Genomic DNA, 19106 nt, shown 5'->3' on the forward strand with positions numbered 1-19106 from the left:
TTCTTCTCCACAGCTGTCCTTCAGGGAGCCCACCTGCACGTCCCCTGGGGTGGGGCTATAGTAGGCCCTCCGGAAGATCTCAGTCATATTCCTCAGGACATCAATGGTGGAGAGCAGGTCCCCACTGTAGCTGGTCCCATCTTGAGAGATCTCCACCAGGGTCTGTATGACCTCTGAGACCCCCTCTCCTGGAAGTCCACGTTGAGCTTTGGCCAGGTGCTCCCGGGTCTGAGGAGGATGGAAAGGGCTAGATAGGTCACCCTGCAGGGCTTTCAAGCAGGAGCTAGGGACCTACTCCATCCAGAGGGCCCTTTGTGGCCTCCCCCTCCTCAAGTCCATGGAGTAGATGTGGCATGGGGAGGGGCCACCCTCACCATCATCTGGATGTTTCGGTAGTCAATGGAGACACAGCGGATGTAGGTGGGGGGCTCCCAGAAGGCGATGCCCTCCTCGTCCAGCTCACAGCGCCGCAGGATGAGGCCTGGGGAGACCTCCCACGTCTCAGGTGGATGCTCACTGCCAGGCACAGGAGTCCCCACACAGCTCCCACAAAAGCCACTCTGCCTGGGCCTTCTGGCCTTGCTCCTGGAAGCTGCACATTTCTGAGGCATGCTGAGCACTTGCTCCAGGTGCTGGGGACCAGCAGGCACCAGGACTGTGGTGATCCTACTGCCTGGAATGGAATCCTTGACCAAGTGGGGGCACTGGGATTCAGCCAGAGTCTTGGGAACAGCCAGTCTGGTGCCCTGCTGTGCCCAGAGGGTTGCAGGGATCACCAGCTGGGAAACAAGCCTTGACAGAAAGCACCCTCAGGACACCCCAAATAACCAGGACATCTAAGTGCATATGCAGGTGACAACCACATAGAACTATCATAGCTTTGTTACCCAACAGGAGCATAGGACAGCCTGATACAGAATCTCTGAGCACTGATTTAGATGGGGAGTGACACTGGAGTTGCCCATGGGGTGGCATATTGGCAAGTAATACTTATTTTTTTCATTCTGCTTCTGTGGATTTGCAATATGCCAGCAATAACACAAGAAAAGGAAGGTGGGAGCACCAAGCATGGCTGGGAGTACCCCGCACCCACTGCCATCCTTGCCCACCACAGGCCACCCCAACCAATCCCAACAGCCCATGTGGAGGATCTCCTAAGACCCTCATTTTACAGATGGGAAAAGTGAAGCTCAGAGAGGATAAGTCATTTCTAGAATGTCATAGAGCAAAGGACGAAGCTGCTTGCTGCCTCTCTGGGCAGTCTGGAAGTCATCTTCCTTTCTTCAAACAGGAGCAGTGGAGAAGACCAGTACTGGGGTGCAGACAAGTCCTTTCCCTGTTGCCCACTTTGCTCTTCCACCCCTCTAGCAACTCTCCAGGGGCTTCCTAGGGCTGGTGTGAGGATTTAGCTACCGTCATTCAAAAGGAACTTCTACCCTGCTAGCCCTGCAGGCCCAGACAAAGTGTGCTGACTCCACTGTGCCTCAGTTTCTCCAGTGGTGGAAATGGGGATGTCTAAGTCCCTGGTCTCAGAGGGTGCCTGCAGGGGCTTCTCTATGAAGACAGGACAGGAACCTGCACAGTACCTGCTGTCTGGCCTCACCTGTGGCATTTCGAGGACACCGGACTGCAGCCACCTCTCCTGCTGGTGTCTCTTTCCACACCACAGCCCCAAAGTTGTCCTCATCACAGATCTCATGGGGCTCTACCAAGGGACCAGAAACAAGGGCAGGAGTTTTGGAAAGGGCTGGGAGCTGGAACAGGATGTCCACTGTCCCAACTGAGCCAGAGACACTGGCTGCTCCCGGGTTCTTCTCAGGGCCAGCCACAGCATGGGGAGGGTCTCACCAGGACACCGCTGGGTGCTGCACTGTCGGTACTCGTCCTGTGGGCCCTGGCAGGCTGCTCCCCCGAAGAAGGGCCCAGAGCAGACTCGCTCTCGGCGCTGGCTGCCACCCCCGCATGTGACACTGCAGCTGCCCCATGATGCCCAGGCCTGCCATTTGCCGTCCACTGCAGGGGGTAGTCAGACACAGAGCAACAGGTGATGGGGATGTTAGGGTGGGGTATTGAAGCAGCAAAGGTACACTAGGCCATGGGGACACAAAGGGATAGGAACTCACGGGACACAAGGATATGGACAAAGGGACCCAGGGACCCAGGGATGCAGAGGTGTGAGCCACCAGGAGAAAAAAATTGAGACAGGGAAGAGAAACCTGAGGTCAGCTTGACAAAATAAAGTGAGCCATCATACAGAGCCCCCTGCCCTCCACAGGTACCATGCACCCCAATTCCACTTGGCCCACACCTAAGACCCCAGATCACATGCAGGGCCACAACCACCCCCAGGACGGGCTTGCCTGACCTGGGCACTGCTGCAGGAAACAGTCTCGAGTCTCCACCCAGTGGCCCTGGCACTCAGCACCCCCATAGGAAGGCCCGTTGCACTCCCTCGTGCGCTGCTGCCGGCCCTGGGCACAGCTGGCAGAGCAGGTGCTCCAGCTCGACCACTCATTCCAGTTTCCGTCCACTGCCCGGCCCGGAGGAAGGGGACAAGAAGCCAGGGTGAACACCCAGTACTCCACAGCCAGCCTATGATACCATGTGAACACCCCACTGGCCATCACCCCACACCCCACCCGGGAGGTAGGTGAGAATGCCAGGCACTTCTCCATCTCCCAACTGCATACAGCCTGAGGATCCAACCTCAGAGCACCCTGAGGTGATTCGGTAGGCAGAATCGGGCCACTCTCCCCAGCTGCTCCCTCTCACTTACCAGGGCACAGGGCAATGTTGCAGAATTTGGTTTGCTTCTCTGGACCTTCACAGGGGTTGCCTCCGAACTGGGGGGGCCTGCAGGTACGTGTGCGGTCCCGAAAGCCGCGGCCACACGTGCTGGAGCAGAGACTCCAAGGCGACCACTCATCCCATGCACCATGCACTAAGAGGAGAGGACAGTCGCTGCTGCTTGCTGGGCCCAGTTGAGGTCCTGCCACCCCACCCCCAGCCCCAACCTCACCCCCCAGCCCACCCTGCCTCGGCTCCACGGGCCCCACCTGGGCACACAGCAGAGTTGTTGCACAGCCTCTGCTCGCGCAGTGGGCCGCTGCACTGCGTGCTATACGAGGACGACACGCAGAAGCGTGTGCGAGTTTGCCAGCCTTCGCCACAGGTGCTGGAGCACACGCTCCATGGCGACCACTCCTCAGCCGCCGGGTCACCTGTGGAAACAGAGATCTTTAAGACCAGGACCCTTGTGGACCATCAACAGGACTGCACTACAACTTGGAGAAGGGTATGGAGGGGGCCATTCTGCGGGGCGGGTAGCAGGTAGGCTGGAACTCCAGCTGGTCTTGAGGTCCGTGCATTACTCTACTGCACAGGCCTGGGCCACTTCTGGTCCCCAAGATCTGTCCCTGACTACACTACCCCCTTTAGTATCCCTAAAGCCGGTCTGCGTGGAGACTAGAGTCAGGCACTGTACCTAAGTAGTTAGTCTCATTTTGGCAAGTCATTAAAGCTATTATTTATAATTAGCAGCAATTACTAATTTAAGAGTATTTACCCACAGACCCAGTCCAGGAAGCCAGCCCTCCCTTGCTCAGTATCTGAGTCTGTGTGCACGCTAGTTCTGCCCACACCAGCAGCTCACCAGTCTGGGGGGATGGAAACCCAAAGTGCTGCAGGTCGTCCCCCAGCTCCTCACGCCGCCGGGCATCTGTGGACCGCAGGGACTGGCTCCGGGAGCTGGTGCGCCCAGCGGCTGCAGGATGGGCTCAGGTCAGCATCCTGCAGGGGCCTCCTCTGTCCTTGGCCACCACTGGACAGCTGGGAAACCAGGCCCAGAGCACCAGGCCTGGTCACCACGGGTCCCTTCTTGTGGGTCCTGTATTTCCTGCCCAGAAGCCCTCCCTCTCAGCCTCCAGGGCTGGCAGACCAGTGGTCACCTGCAGGACAGCTCCTCTGCCCCTGCCCCTGCTGGATGCCCAGGGGTCTCCCTGGGCTCCTGAGATGAGCTGTTGCCCCATGAGAGTTCATCAAGGAAAAAACAACCCAAAGAATCTGACAGCCTCATTAGAACTTGATTTAGCTTTATGGAGGTAACTAAAAAATGCATGAGGTCATTAAAGAGCCTTATTAAAGAAATACATTCTGGAGGCCTGATCTAGATGGGCTGGCCTGGCCAGGGCTTCCTAGGTAAGGGAAGAGGGCACATGCACCATAGCCAGCACTGGCTTCTGCATGCACCCTAAAATTCCAACTCACAGCTAAATTTCATCTATCCCCCTTAGATTCAAGTCCCCACCTCCAGCTAGGTCTTCACCTGTACTCCACTTGGCCGGGTAAAGGTCAGGTTTCATCCCACACTTGGCTAAGATTCACCCTGCACTCCCTTCCCATCCTGGCCCTTTCTCCAGACAGGCCCTTTCCCCACATGCACCTGCACTTTGAAGCCCCCAGCACCCCCATGCTAGTTGCCCCTTTGTGCACTCACGGCCACAGGCCTTGCGGTTGCACAGGCGTCCCTCCTCCAGGACCCCCTCACAGCCGCTGCCCTCAAGGCCCGGGGTGGGCAGGCAAGTGCGCGTCCTGGTCTGTAGGCCTCCTCCGCAGTCTCTCGTGCACTCGCCCCACAGGGACCACAGCTTCCAGCCGCCTGAGGGACATCACAGGGTGGGGTTAGGTGGGGGGCTAAAAAGGGGCTGGGGTTGGATGAGTGGTGGGTTGGTGAGTTGGCCAAGGCCTGGGGGACCCTGTGCCACCTAGCTCCCAGGCATCCTCTAAGAGGACACAGGTCTGCCCTGAGGTGGGAGACACCAGGGTGAGGTGGGCAAATCTGGTCCCCAAGATACTCATGACCAATCAAGTGTAGAGCGGCTGTGTAGCTAAGTCCTCAGATCCTTCACCCTATACCCCTCTTCCAGGGCTCAGGCCCTGCTCCTTCCAGCCTCTATCCTCATCTACACAGCATGGGAGAGGTGGCTTTGCACATCCTCATCTCCAGATGTGGCCTATGAATCACACACCCCACCTCGAAGATCCCACCAGGCCTCATAGCTGGTTGCCTGGTTTGGCAGAACCTCCCTGAGTTCCTGCAGAGAGCTGACCACCTTTCAAAATAGCCTGGAACAGAGGTTGCCAGACCCCTTCCAGTCCTTTTTCTCAGTGTCTCTCAAGGGTCTTCCTCCATGTTGACCTTTGCAGGGGCCAGTGTTGCCCTTGCAAACCAAACCCACTGCCCCTGAGGGTCTGGGCTTCTGGTGGCCTCTAGGAATGCAAGACAGTGTAGATGGAGTTCCCATGGCTAGGTCACTGGTAGGAAGGCTGTGTCCATCAGTCAATGTGGGACTGCATCAGCCAAAGGGGCTGCTTGTTCAGATCTCCTGCCAGTGCCTCACGTCACATAGCCTTTGACCTCATCATCTCTCTATCCCTTGAGAATGCCCAGCCACATTCACCCAGAGAAGCAGGGGCAGGGTTGGAGTGGGGATCCCCCCAACTGCTTATTCCAGACTGGGCTCAAGCCTAGACATGAGGCATCTCTGGGAAGGGCACCCTGACCTTGCGCTGGTTAGGAGGAGGTAAGGAAACAGGATAGCACTGCCATACCCCTGGCACTGGGATTCCTATTCAGCTGAGGCCACAGCCTCACACTGCTGAGGATCTCAAGACCCAGAGAACAAATGAGATCCTCCCAGCGACCAAGAACCAGATGGCCAAGGGCAGACTACTCCTGCTGGGCAGAGGCCTCAGTGATGAGTCTTAAATGTAGTTTTTAGGGGAGAAGATCATGGTTTGTGATCCTAGGCAGCTGGGGAGGGGGACAGTCCACATCCTGGATGGTCCTATGTTTGTCTCTCTGGCCTCACACCCATAACTTGCTCAAAATAGCAGAAGACTTCCCAGGACTGATCAGAAGAAGAATAAATAGCCAAAGGAGCTTAGAAGGGATATGACCCTTTGGATTTTTTGACCAGTACTCTGAATGGTCTGCGCACTCAACACTGGAGACAGCTAGGGCTCTGCCACTTCCTGGCACTGCAGCTCATATTGGCCAGCAGGGGGCGCCAAGGGCAAGTGACCAGATTCAAGGGGAAGGAATCACCCTTACAAATAGGAGCTCATTCTCCTTGCTGGGATGGACAAGATGGGAAGTGGCATCTTCCATATCTCCATGCCTGTTTTAGAAGCTACTTTTTTTCTCTCAGAGAGCCACAGCTCCATGGGATCAAGAGAGAGAAAAAGCACTAGGGCAAGGGTCCACAAAGGCCAGGCTTCCTGTGTGCCATGCACCAGACCCCATATCGGCTTGGTGGAACACAGCCAAGGCACAGAGCAGCAAGCAGTGGTTATGAGCCACTCCCAGTCTGGACACGTGTCCCTAGTTTCACAAGGAGACCTCTCTGCCCCGAGAATCCAGAGGAGAAAACAGGCTGCTGAGGTAAACAGCTGCTGTGTCCCTCAACTGGAAGGAAGGGCAGAAACTGCCCAACTGTTGGGCCCCAGCTCACGCTCTCCAGGGAAGGTTGTTTCCTCCTCCCACAGTGGCTCTCCAGAGGCACCCTGGCCCTGGCGCTGTGGGCCCTGATTTGTGCATGAGACCTCAGCACCCTTGTAACTCAATCCCTTCACCTGCTTGCAGTGGAGAAAACTAAGGGGATCTTAGCAGAGCCTGGGTGACAGTGATGATGCCCTCAGGACAGGAGAGTTAGCAATGGGGAGGTGCTGAGGAGGAGATCAGAATCTCAGGTTCTGAGAAAGCGATAAATGTGGAGGTACGGTATAAATATCACATCATCTTCAGCTATGAATGTAGTGGAAGGGCCTCAGAGGGGAATGAGGGCACAGGAGAGGGGAGCAGATTGACATGACTCCCTTAGGACAGAGCTAGGGGTTGACAGTGACAGTCTCGATCATGGTCTGCACATGCACAACCAGCAGGACAGGGCAGCAGCTGCCCGTAGAGCAGGTCCAGGTGATCAGCTCAGGGGCTGTTTGTCACATGCCTTGGCTCAGGACAAAAGGAATTGCAATCAAACCAGGTCAGATCCCAAATATCGAACTAGGTCAGGTTCCACATACCCTTACATGCCCCAACCTAATCCACCTGCCAGGACTAACCAAGGTCCAGACCCTCCCAGCCTCAGGGGCCTCATCTGCCACAGCCCTCCCTGACCTAGGGTTCCGGATAAAGGAACAGAGTCCAGGGAGGCAGACATGGCATAGGGGTCAGGGTGGCACATCCTGCTGGTCCCCCATCCCTGTCTTACCCTCACAAGGAAGCCTGAGTGATGAGGAAATGGCAGTGGGCGGGAAAGAGAGGGTGTCCAAGCCCAGCTAATCGGAGGATGCCACTCAGTTCCCATGGCAACTGCTGCAGAGTGCAGCCTTTCAGGATAGACCCAGGTTAGGCCTCAGCTGCCAAAACACCCACTATTTCAGGGCTGGTTACCTTGGTGACCCAGGTGGTGAGGATGTGGGAGGGGGAGGGAAGAGGAAGGCAGAAAGAGGGGACACTGGCTCAGGAGAGACAGTGGAGAGCGGACAGCAGCTCAGAAGACGGAGCCTCCTCAAGCTCATCCCTGACTCCCATCACTCTGAGCTCTGATTCAGGCCATAGGCTGAGCCTTGGTTCTGGTCACACATTAAGCCCTGGTCTTGGCTGTAAACTGAGCTGTGAGTCTGGTCATACAGACTCTTGTCCCTGGTCACATGCTGAACCTTGATCCTCATCAGACTGACTTCTGATCCTAGGCGTAGGACCCTTGAGCTCCATCACGTATTGAGCTCTGATTCCAGTCACAATAGGATCCCCAACCTTGGCTATGCTCCCTCCACTAATGAAGGCTCAGAAAATGGTAGCAGCTATTTTTATTATCATTTTCAATTTTAATGTGTGCCCTCACACACAGCTGGTACTTGGTAAATGTCTGCCGAATGAATACATCCATGCCAGAGGGGAAGTTACTCAGAAGGATGCCCAGGCCCACTGTGGAAAGCACAGTGGTACTTTAGGGCTGGCTGGGCCACCAGGGGGCAGCGGAGGAGCCACAGGGCTGGGGGAAGGGGGTGGGCTGCCCCTCCAGGCCAGGAAAGAAGCCGCCATTCTTCCCCCACTCAATGCCCCCTCTGTCTGGGAGCCTCATTTCCATCTCATTATGGGGATGAATAGAGCCAATTATCAGCCGCCCCAGCAGGATGGCCACCCAGGAGCCAGGGTGAACTGGAAGAGGGCTCTGCATCCTTCCTATCCTGGTGCCCTGGCTAGAAATGGTGGGTTTCCCAAATCTTGCACCCCAAGTGGGCAGGGCTGGGGCACCAAGGGCATCCCTTATCCTGGCCAACCTTCTAGTTTCAGAGGTCCTCTGGAGAGGAACTGTGTACTCCCAAACTCCTCCAGCAGAGGGCTCCCAAGTCCAGCAGGTTGGGCAGTCTCTGGGCTGCTAGTCAGCTTCCGCGGGCTATCACCTCTGCCCCAGGGACTCATTGCATGGTAGGGACTCCCATCCAGTTCCCAGCAGGGCCCATCTCCCCTGACACCAAGCTGGGGCTGTGTGGGGGAACCCAGACTCTAAACCTGGACTGTGGAGCCGAGGCTTACAGCCTGGATCCAGAGCAGAGAAACACATCAAGCAGGCAGCATGGCTTCCTGCAGACCCTGCCTCACCCAACCCACAAACAGTGGTCTGACTTAGCCCACTCTCCATGGGGCTGGCAGCCCCTCTGGGAGCACCGGTCTCCCTTAGCCTGCTGGAGGCACTGTCTCCATGCTTTAAACAGGCCCTACCAACAGACCTTGACCCATCCCCAACCACAGAAGGGAAATAGGTTCATGAGCTGCCACATTTGCAGCAGCCATGTCTCTGTGCCTGACAGGTGCTTCCCGTCCTGAGCAAAATGCTCTGGGAACAAGCCCAGAAACTCAGGCCATCTTGGAGACCCGGGTACCTCACTGCCCCTCCCAGGCCTCAACTGCCTGATGGAGTGGCAGAGGCTGCCAGCTGCCCACAGGATGTCACTTTTCCATTTCTTCCAGGGAATCAGAACCCAGTTCAGACCATATCTCAGCCAGTCCCATAGCAGTGGGGCAGGGAGGACTGAGGTCTGGCCTCCAAACTGAAGCAGGTGACATGGGAAGGGCACACACATGGGAGTTTCTAGTGTATGATGGCATTCATGTACTTGGGGTCCCATACTGCTATCCAATCACACCAAGCACTATTCCTGATAGACACTGAAGCATTGTTTCATGGGATTTTTCAAATTGACCCTTATGCAAAAATAGTGGTTTGCCTGGGCAGGATGATACCCAGCATCCTTGACCTTAGCGGCTTGGCACCCTCTCCTACACACCCCTTAGCCTGAGCTTTCCACCCCCAAGTGCGTGCCAACTCTCCACCCCCAAGTGCATGCCAGCCTCATAAACTTCCCTTCTGGGCTTGGTGGGCTCCTGGGGGAATGAGCTGAGCCTCAAGGAGGCTTCAGGGAGGGGTGTCACCAACCAGGCAAGCCCAGGGCTGAGGATGGCCAACACCGGAAGCAGGTGGAGGGGAAGGCCAGCCCCGGTTCTGCAGGTCAGGCATAGTCCCTCATATGGGCTGAAGCCCAGTATAACCCTCCACAGGAAGACATAAGGTCCCACACAGGGGGGCATACACACAGGAACACACACACTCCCACTCCCAGGATGTTGCTTTTTCATTATCTTACATGTCGCCTCTGCAATAAAATTCTTTAATTAAAACATGAATATTTAAAACCACCCTTGAGAGAAATGGCCCATCTTACCAGCAGCAGAAAGATGCTGGGAAAAGGAGATGGAGTGATGAAGAGATGGGGAGACAGGGAGATGAGAGAGGAGAGACAGTGAGATGGAGAGATGAAGAGACAGAATGATGGGGATACAGATGGAGAGACAGGAGACAGAGTACATAGAGAGACAGAGAGATAAAGATGGTAGGCACCAGGGTCCGGCAGTCACAAAGGGAAGGAGCAAAGGGACAGTTGCTCCATCTTGAGGGATATTTGTGGATATCCCTGCGAATGGCTATGTGATATGTGGCTGGCCTGGGTTGGGGGAATAGGGCTAAAAAGGGGCCACAGGTTTGCCCAGCCACCTGCTAGCCCTATTCTTTTCAGCCACCAGGTCTTGCTGAGTGGGGTCAGCAGGGATCTGTTACCTGTCCTGGCTCACAGTATGCTGTCCACAAAGCAACCTGACCTCTCTGCTCCACTACCAACCAAGTGTGTGCAGCATGACAGCTGCTGCCTCCCTGGGCGAGGACAGTGAATGGGCACAGGACTTTCCTGGATGCACACCTCAGCACTGCCAACCAGTAGCAGGCACAACATGGGCAGGAATTCTCAGTGTGGTCACAGGGACAGGTAGTACAGAAACAGGAGAAAGGATAGGGATGCAGCTGGGAAAGCCACCTCTGAGCAAAGTCTAGAAGCAGGAGGTGCCCTGTAGGTATCTGAGGGAGAGCAGTTCAGGTAGAGGGAACAGTCTGTGAAAAGGCCCTGAGACAGGACCCTTGATGGGGAGCCTATCTCATGGACTGCCGTGAAGAGTAAGCTAATTAAGCTGTGGATGCTTCGAACTCAAAGCAAGCACCCACTAAGTGACTGCTGTGATACTAAGCTCATTTTTCCAGAAGAATCAGGGTCTTCTGGATGCAGGACATAGGAACCAGGGTCCAAGCTGAGTGGCCATGTTCCACCTCACCCACATGTTCTTGTTGCCACTGCCCTGCTTCGTGGTGCCTGCTTCATGTTGCCACTATCCTGATCCATCTACTCCCTGGACTTTCTTTCACAAGAGTCTAGTCACCGCAGTATAGTTCTGCATTGTGCTTCGTTCGACAATTGCATAGACCCCATCCTTGGTACACACACACACACACACACACACACACACACCCATTCTCATGCAACCATGAGCACACAAGCACATGCACTATGCATCACACAAACTAATTTGCACCTACACACGTGCATATGTATATGCACAATACACATATGCAAGCATGTACACATACATATACCCATATGTATACTATGTACATGTACAACTTGTGGTGTATACACACACATGAACACAAAGCACTACACAAGCACCAACATATAAAGTATACATTCACACATATGGGCTCACATAATGCACATATGCACAAAGCACTGCACACACATGCCACATGTACATGCACATAGCACACACATAAACACATATAACATGCATGAACACACATATACACTGTGCACTGCATATATGCACGCAAGCACAGTGCACTGCACACATACACACGTACACACAGATAAATGTACACATACACACATGGTCCTTCTTGCTTCTGAGCACTACTTTCCAGAATTCCTTCTCCAACTCCATATGTACACCTCAAACTGGTTCCCCAGTATCTCTGCCTCCAATCAGCCTTGCCCCCAGGTCTTCCAGAGTCTCATGCCTAATCTCCAGCAAGGACACTGGTATTTCACCATCCGCATTGCTTCTGCCTCGAAGCACTCCACCCCGTTCCCACTTCCTATGGCAGTCTAGGAAAGAAGGTACTTTTACTCCTGCTTTGAAGATGAACCCAAGCTGATGGAGTGGAGGGGATCGGCCCAGGAATACACTGTGATTCAGGTCTGGCTGAGATTTGAATCCTCACCCTGGATCTCCAAAGTAAGGCTCAAATGCCATTGCCCCAGCCTGGCCTTGTCCTAGTGTTCCCAGTGCCACAGCTCTGCTCACATGACACCCCCTGCCCAAGACTCACTGTGAGCTATGGTCCTTCCTCTGCACTGTGCCTCCCACCCTACTTGCCCACCTCAGCAGTGCACACCCAGACCAGAATCTTGGGAGCAATCTTGCCTTCTCCTGCCTCTGGGCTTACATCTTTTTGTCCACAAGGTCATCAGTGCTCCCTCCCAAGGCTGTTCTCTTTCTGCCCTCCAGGCCATCATCAGCACTTCTCCCTATACCCATGCCTTGCACAGCCCAGACAAGCCACTCCTCTGCTGTAAGCCTTCCCAAGATTCTCTCCTTCTCAAGAGCAGCTGCAAACTCCATGTGGGGCCAAGGCTATTATATCCACAGCTCCTGCCATGGGGCCTGCCCAGAGTAGTACTTAGGAAAGTGTGAGGCCCTCCGTGAGAGCCTGAGCACAGCCACTACCTGAGACGCAGGCCCATGGGTGTGATCTGGGCCTGGTGAGAGCCACTGTATCAGATCAGCGGTGCCCTGATCTGAGGTTGAAGTCTGAGGTTGGCAGATGAAGGAGTCACAGGTCAGAGAAGTTGAATTATCAGGTAGTAGAGACACAATCCATACCTGCCTGGGACTGAAAGCCCTTCCTCCTGTGTTCTTCTATCCCCAGACCAGCCACTGCCTCACACTGCTCCCCAAAGGGAACGCCACATGCTACTCCATTCTCCCTGAGTCCCCCGTGGACCCACTCTCACTAACTGCCACACTACAGAAGCGGCCCTTGCCAAAGTCACAGTGACCTCCAGCCTGACCTGCCAGTCCTCAGCTTCTCCTTCCCTGCCACTGGTGGCACCTGACACCACTCATCTTGCCCAGGATTCCCGGTTGGTTTCCTGTGCCCCAGCCCTTGGGGAGTTGCTGGTTCAGTTTTATCCTCCGCCCTCAACCATTGCTGTCTCCTGCCTGGCCAAACTCATGGATCCATCACCTGGGGCTGTGAACAGAACTGGGTACCAGGACTCTAGTTTCCTTTACGACCATGTAGCCTATCTAAAGAGATATGTTCTGAGAGGGGCCCACAGGTCTTATGGCCTCAAGAGACTAAGGGCTGCCCTCACCAGCCTTGTAGTCATCTCCTGTAGTCATCTCCTATTTGTCTCTCAGATATGAGCCCCACCCCTACCCAGCCAGACCCCCAAGCCTCTCATCCACATCTGGGATGCCCTGCCTCTCTTTCCTACAGTCATAGGACAGCAGGGACACTGCCTCCTGTGTATAGGACTGACCAGCTATCTTTTCTCATCGCACCCATCACTCATCATCACTGTGTAGGCCCTGTCACACCAAGAAGACCCCAATGCTCCACAGTTCAACACCCTGGAAATGGCCTGAGCTCTCTTTACTCTGGATGCACCAAGCACCTGCCCACCTCAGGCCTGGGCCCCTGTGATCTCTCTACCTGGGATACAATGTCCCTCATACCACCTAGAATGCCAGACAAGGTCCCAGTTCACATGCCTTCCTGACTGTGAGTGAGACAGCAGCCCCTCTAAGAGCCTGGCTTGAAGTGAGTCTTCCCACACCCTTGTCCCTGCTTTCTTCCCTGCTGGGGAAAGGGGTCAGTTTGTGATGTTCTCCTGTGCTTAGATGGTGTACTGTGTCCACAGAGTAACTAGCTGTGAGTAAAGCTACTCTCCAGACAAAACCTCACTCCTAGAAGATCACAAAAGCCCACCTGGCCACACTGTCCTTACAGCTCAAGAAGCCCATGCATCCATGCCAAGATGCCCCTGCAGATTCCAGCCACCAGCCACGGCTACCTTGGGCCCATTGGAATTGTCCTTCCTGCCCTCTCACAGCTGCGAATTTAAACCCTTTCTCTGGAAGAAACCTCTCAGAGTGAGTGCCTACTGCACTGGACCCCATATGGGCCAACTTCATGCCCTCGGTGTGCCAGCAGAGACTTTTGGCAGTATACAAGGGCCTCCCAGAAGAATGTGGCTGCTGGCCAGACCCAGCCCTGAAGACACTCTTCTGGGTCTTGCACCTTTGCCTGGAGGCCACCTCTGAGTTTTTCTTAGGCTGTCACTTACCTGCTGCGCTGTGCCCACCACGATCCTGGGTCAGGCTGGTGAGGCAGTTCTCAGGGCTGCCGGCCACACCGTCCCTCAAGCAGACATCACCACGGGGGACTAAGGGACTGGAGGCAGGGTCTCCAGCCTCGCCACCAAGGCAGGCACAGGGGGTTTGCATGATGCCACAGGGGTGTGAGCTTCGGCTGCCAGCCAGACAGGCATCCAGCCAGCGGCACAGCATCTGGCAGGCAGCCCGGCTGGGGTTTCGGTTGCCCACGACCAGATACTCCACAGAAAAGTCATCACTGGGACCTAGGGCCTCCCCTGGGACACCCAGGTCTCCATCCTGAGGTGGCTGCTGTCGCTGCATTTGCAGGAACTGCTTGCTGGCCTGCAGGAAGGCGAGGGGTGCAGTGGGGTCACAGAGCCGCAGCACCTCGTCGAAACTCTCCACACCTAGGTAGGTGCGCGTAGACTCCAGGAAGGAGTCGAACTGGTAGGTGCGGACACGACCAGGACCGCTGCAGGGTGTGGGAGCCTTGGCCACCTTCATATACAGGGTGTAGCGCCGCGGGTCAGGATTGCGCAGAGTCCAGGAGCAGCGTGAGGCGTTGTCTGGGAACACGGCAGCTGCCGAGAAGTAGCCAAAGAACTTGCCCTGCACCAGCGTGGCACACGTCTCAGCCCCAGGCCCTGTGTCTGCCCCAATAGCAGCACGTGCCCAGTGCCCCAGGCACAGCAGTAGGAGTAGGAGTGATGTGAGGATCCAGAAGGGGCCCGGGGCGGCGGCCTGGCCCCTCATCCTAGCTCGCGGGGCCGCCGGGGTTCCGCGGGCTGGGCAGGCAGGAACAGGCCAGGTCTTGACATGCCAGGATCCGGCGGCAGGCGGGTTGTGCCAGGGGCAGGGCCAGGGGCAGGAGGTAAGGGGCAGAGAGCAGGGAACAGAGGAAGGAAGGAGATAGGGCAGGACTTCAGGCAACAGAGAAGGCAGTAGTGGCTCCTAATGTCCAGGGCACCTGCCTGTGGCCCCTAGTGGCAGCTGGAAAAGAAAAAGCAAAGGGTATGAGACTCTGAGGGTCACCAGCTCCATGCTGCTGGGTGCTGGAGGAGGATGGTGGCAAGGGCAGGGTGATCTGGGCAGCAGAAATGGCCCTGAACCCTCCAAGGCCCCTGTTCTGTCCACCTGCCTGTTACCCTCCATTCATTTATCCACTGGCAGGAACAGATGTCCATCCAGGAACAGATGTCCACACCCTCCTGAGCTGGAGTAGTGACTATTCCACCTAGGACTCTCAGTCATGTCCACCTGCCCAGCATCCTGATGTGGTCCCTTAGGCTCTGGACCTGCTCACTGCCTTATGAGTTCCCTAAGGGTGCAAGCCAGCTCTTCTAGGCCCTTTCTGCTCTCTCCTTGTCCTCTTCTCTCCTTCAGTTATTGTCCTTTGTCCTGGGAAAAGTCTGCAGAGAAGCAGATGGCAGAATAGAAGACAAAGGTCATTTGGCCATTCTCCTAGGTGCCAGCAGACACTCTGTCCTGTCCACAGGCCTGAGTGGGAGTGGATGCAGACCCTAGGGCAGGAGAAGGTGAAACGCTCAGACGGAATGCCCCACCTTGACTACCTGACACTGCCCATTGCCTGCCCCCTGAAGCTGGACCCTGTGGCTCCTGCCCCCTCCTTGCCTTCCTGCCTGTCCTTCAGTTCCTGGCACAGGGCCTGGGGATGGACAGAGGGGCAGTTGAGTCACCTTGCATCAGCCCAACCTCTTTGAGGATGCACAGTGAGCCTATTTCATGATGAAGAACCCAGGCACAGAGAATAAGTGGCTTCCCAAGACCACAGTAAATATGACCCAGACCTGAACCCTAGACTGACCCTAAACTGGTACCAGTGGGGGGACACCTCAGCCCCAAGATAGGGCTCTGGTTGTCCCCAGGCACTTGTGAGGACACACAGAACCACCCAGAGCTCACCCAGCTGGGCAGTGATCATCCTGGACCCACTTTTCTGTGGACCTTGGCAAGTTTCTGCCTCCAGACCTCAGTTTCCCCATAATCTTTAAGTCTTTGGCCAGACCATCTGTTCCACCCACAGCTGAGCAGTGGGGAGGGAGGGAAGTTACGGCCAGTCTCCTTCCCCACCAGACCCCGCACATGCCAGTCACCTGCTCACAGGGGATGGAGCAGCCCTCTACAGGGCCAGTGGCACAAGGTTGGTCTGCATCCCCTTCTGGCATCCTTCCTATCTGCCTCCTAGGAAAAGCCAAAAGCCTTAATTCCTAGACACTCTCTGGGGAAGCCCTTCCCACAGAGACTCAGAGAGTTCATCTGTAAAATGGGTGAAATCATCCATGCTTTCAGCAAGGGGTAAGAGCGGGTCAGGGAAAGCAGAGCCACTGATGCAGAAGTGACCCTGGCAGGGAAGAGAAGCAGTTGAGAATGATATGACCAGCTAAGTGCACCCTCTGTCCTGTGGTCCTAAAGAAAGCCACACCTGTATCACCAGTGTCTCATCCTGGCACCTCCCAGCATACAAGGTCAGCACTGCCCATGTCCCCCACTTCTTGAAATTCTCAGCCAGTTCCAACCCCAGACACCCTCCAGGGTGACCTTGGACACAGTACCTCAAAGCTTGCCTGCCCTGGCCAACCTCCTCATTCACAGAGCTGAGAGGAGGCAACCAGGATCCCACAGCTGGCCTTATCTTGGCAGTGGTACTGGCATCAATACATTCCATTTGTCCCAGCCTCAGCCCCAGCTTGACCTCATCCCCAAGCTGGGTCTGACAAGCAGCCCCACATTGCAGGACCATCTCAGGTTAACTCCCACTAATGTCCTTGGGAGAACTAGGGGTCAGCTCTGGTTTGCCCCCAGGGAATGTGGGCAAAACCAATGGAAATATACAGCCTAGTCCATCACTGCTCCTCTATACTCCCAAAACCCCCACAGTCCAGCAGCCACCAAATGCCTACTCATCATGACGAGGAGGCCTATGCAATCCTGTTCACCCTGCCCTTAGGCAGGGCTACCATGAAACCCACCACCTCCCCAGAGCAGCCTACACAGGCCAAGATGAAAGCACCGAGCCCTCTCTGCTTCGCGTCCCACAGAGAGCTCTGGTTTTGGGAGCCTGGGCTGGAGCAGTGCAGAGCTGGAAAGTACAGGTCCTTCAGGTCCCATCAGAAAAAGGTACCTTACAGCTCTGAGTCCCAGGGGTGTGGCATCTACTGCACCAAGTAGACTGTGCAGGCCTCACAGCTTGGCTTGGAGAATAAGCGCAAAGAGCCATCTTGGCTCCTGGAGGGAGAGGGGACCCCAACTCAAGATGAGGAATACCGCCTGCATCAGGACTATCTCCTCGAGGCAGCAGCTCCATCATACAAATGGACACGCATGTCCACAGAAGAGCCAGAGTGTTATTACCTGCCACCATCCCAACACCCACAGGAGCCAGCCAGCCTTCACAGAATAGGCCACTCCCTCCCTGGACACCTGTCAGTGAGAGGCTCCCAGCAGGCAAGTAGGCAGGGGCAGGAGCCAAGGCTAGCAGCAACGTGATCCCCACAGAACGACCTCCTGGCAGGTCTAGGGCTTCTCCATGGGATGGGGCTGGGGCCAAGAGTGTCCTGTGAGGAAAACAGAGGGACAGGCCCCAGTGATAGCCAGGAGGGGGATGAGGGAGTGCCATTTTTGGCCAGGATACTAAGGATGATGGAGGTCACAGTGAGGGGGACTGAGTAAGGGGCATGTCAGTTTCAGGCAGCTTTACCCTGAAGCCCAGACCCATAACACCATCCAAAGTGCTCCAAACATGGGTTCTGAGAGGCCTGGAGTTCCCAAGTGTGTGGTGGTGGGGCATGTGTCCTCACATCGCACTAGGGAGTTGTAGGGGGAAGCAGAGTAGAGCTTGGCCAGTTTCCAGTGTCCTGGTATCTAGAACACCGTAGATGTGAACTGCCCGTATCCTAGCCCTTGGGAAGGATGGCCCAAAGGCTCTCTCAGGAAACATGAGTTTGAGTACCACATAATGGTCTGGTCCTACCTATCTAGCCAAGTCACAGGGCAGGGCTGGACAGGTGCCAGGTCATGGGTGCAGGTGGCACTGGCTCCCACCTGCCCACACCTAGCTTCTGCCCCTACCCTCAGCAGTGAGGATTCTTTTTCTTCCACTTGCTTGGTGCCTCTTGTGAGACCCTCCACAGCCTTCTCAATCCAAAGCAGGTAGAGATGAGGGGGCACACAGCGCTCTCTCATTGAACTCCCTTGTCCCCATACCAGGCCCAAGCCCAGCTTTACAGTCCTGGTGACATGGCTACAGAACCAGCCTATAGTTGAGGCAGAGGGAGCAAAGACAGGGTCAGGATCCAAGGGTCAGTGTGTTAGAAGAATGGTGCCTGAGCAGATTTCTGAGGGCAAGGGGGTATCAGTACCCAACTGAGCTTCACTGGAGGTCCCTTTGACTGCAGGGGACAGGGACAGCAAGACAGCAGGAGTTTCCTTAGTGGGGCACAGGGTTACATGGTGCATCTGGTGAGCACGTGGCTAGGCTGGGGAAGAGAAGGATCAGACACATGTGCATTTATGCACTTGTACATGAGCATTTACACAAGTCTGTGCACGTGTGTGTGAGACTGGATGTGCTGCATGTGTGTGGGTTTCCACAAAGTCAAGGAGGAGAATCCAGGTGCAGTATCACACTCATTGGTCTGGGAAAGCAGGACAGGGAGTTTAGGGAGACCCCAGCTGTGGCTACTGTCACATGCACACAGCAGCCCCTCTGTCTTGTTCCTCCAGCCAGTGCCCCTCTCCTCTGCCACAAGCAGTGCATAAACCCCTTGGCTGAGAAGGTTGGGTGAGGCAGACTCTGAGTTCCACCACACCCCTTCAACCAGGTCCTGCCTTCAAGAGCAGTCGTTTCTCTATAAGTACATGTCAGCACAAGCACTAGGAGATGCTCTGGGCATCAGCCAGAGGCCCTGAAAATGGAGATGCAGCTTAGCCTGTCCTTAACCAGTCCAACCTGGCTGACACCTGAACCTACCCTTCTCGGGCCTCCACTGCAGCACAGAGCTCTCAGAACTTTGAGGCCACAGTAATAATCTGAAAGAGGTCACAGGCCATGCCGGGGTTCCAGTGGGACCCTGGAGGCTCCTTTGGCTGAGCATTCACATCTAACAATTGCACAAGGTCATCACAGGCAGTGAAATGGATGACTGCCTCAGTTCCCCAGCCCACAGGCTGTCTCTCTAGCAACTGGGTCTCCATATCCAGGCCTGGGTAACTTCACGTTTTCTGACCCTCGGCCTCCGCCAGTTCCCAAGGACAG

At 55.5% G+C, this 19106-nt stretch overlaps 1 protein-coding gene across 9 annotated transcripts in view; it reads right to left on the minus strand.

Moving 5' to 3' along the window:
* Positions 1-19106, minus strand: part of Adgrb1 (adhesion G protein-coupled receptor B1) — a 75967-nt gene that overhangs the window by 48121 nt on the left and 8740 nt on the right. For 7 of the 9 annotated variants that reach the window (XM_063230971.1, XM_063230972.1, XM_063230974.1 and 4 more), the window contains exons 2-11: positions 13801-14821; positions 4496-4657; positions 3653-3763; positions 3057-3221; positions 2776-2941; positions 2366-2538; positions 1849-2013; positions 1604-1705; positions 375-481; positions 34-228 (exon numbers count right to left, since the gene is read on the minus strand). In XM_063230971.1, the coding sequence (XP_063087041.1) occupies positions 34-228; positions 375-481; positions 1604-1705; positions 1849-2013; positions 2366-2538; positions 2776-2941; positions 3057-3221; positions 3653-3763; positions 4496-4657; positions 13801-14584 (2130 nt within the window). In that variant the 5' untranslated portion in view covers positions 14585-14821. The remainder of the gene's footprint in view (positions 1-33; positions 229-374; positions 482-1603; positions 1706-1848; positions 2014-2365; positions 2539-2775; positions 2942-3056; positions 3222-3652; positions 3764-4495; positions 4658-13800; positions 14822-19106) is intronic. The other 2 variants (XM_063230973.1, XM_063230980.1) reach the window with 1 other exon arrangement.

The sequence above is a fragment of the Cavia porcellus genome, unplaced genomic scaffold (assembly GCF_034190915.1).
Source record: "Cavia porcellus strain 051 isolate PalLab524CR breed Dunkin Hartley unplaced genomic scaffold, mCavPor4.1 scaffold_19, whole genome shotgun sequence".
Classification (NCBI taxonomy): domain Eukaryota; kingdom Metazoa; phylum Chordata; class Mammalia; order Rodentia; family Caviidae; genus Cavia; species Cavia porcellus.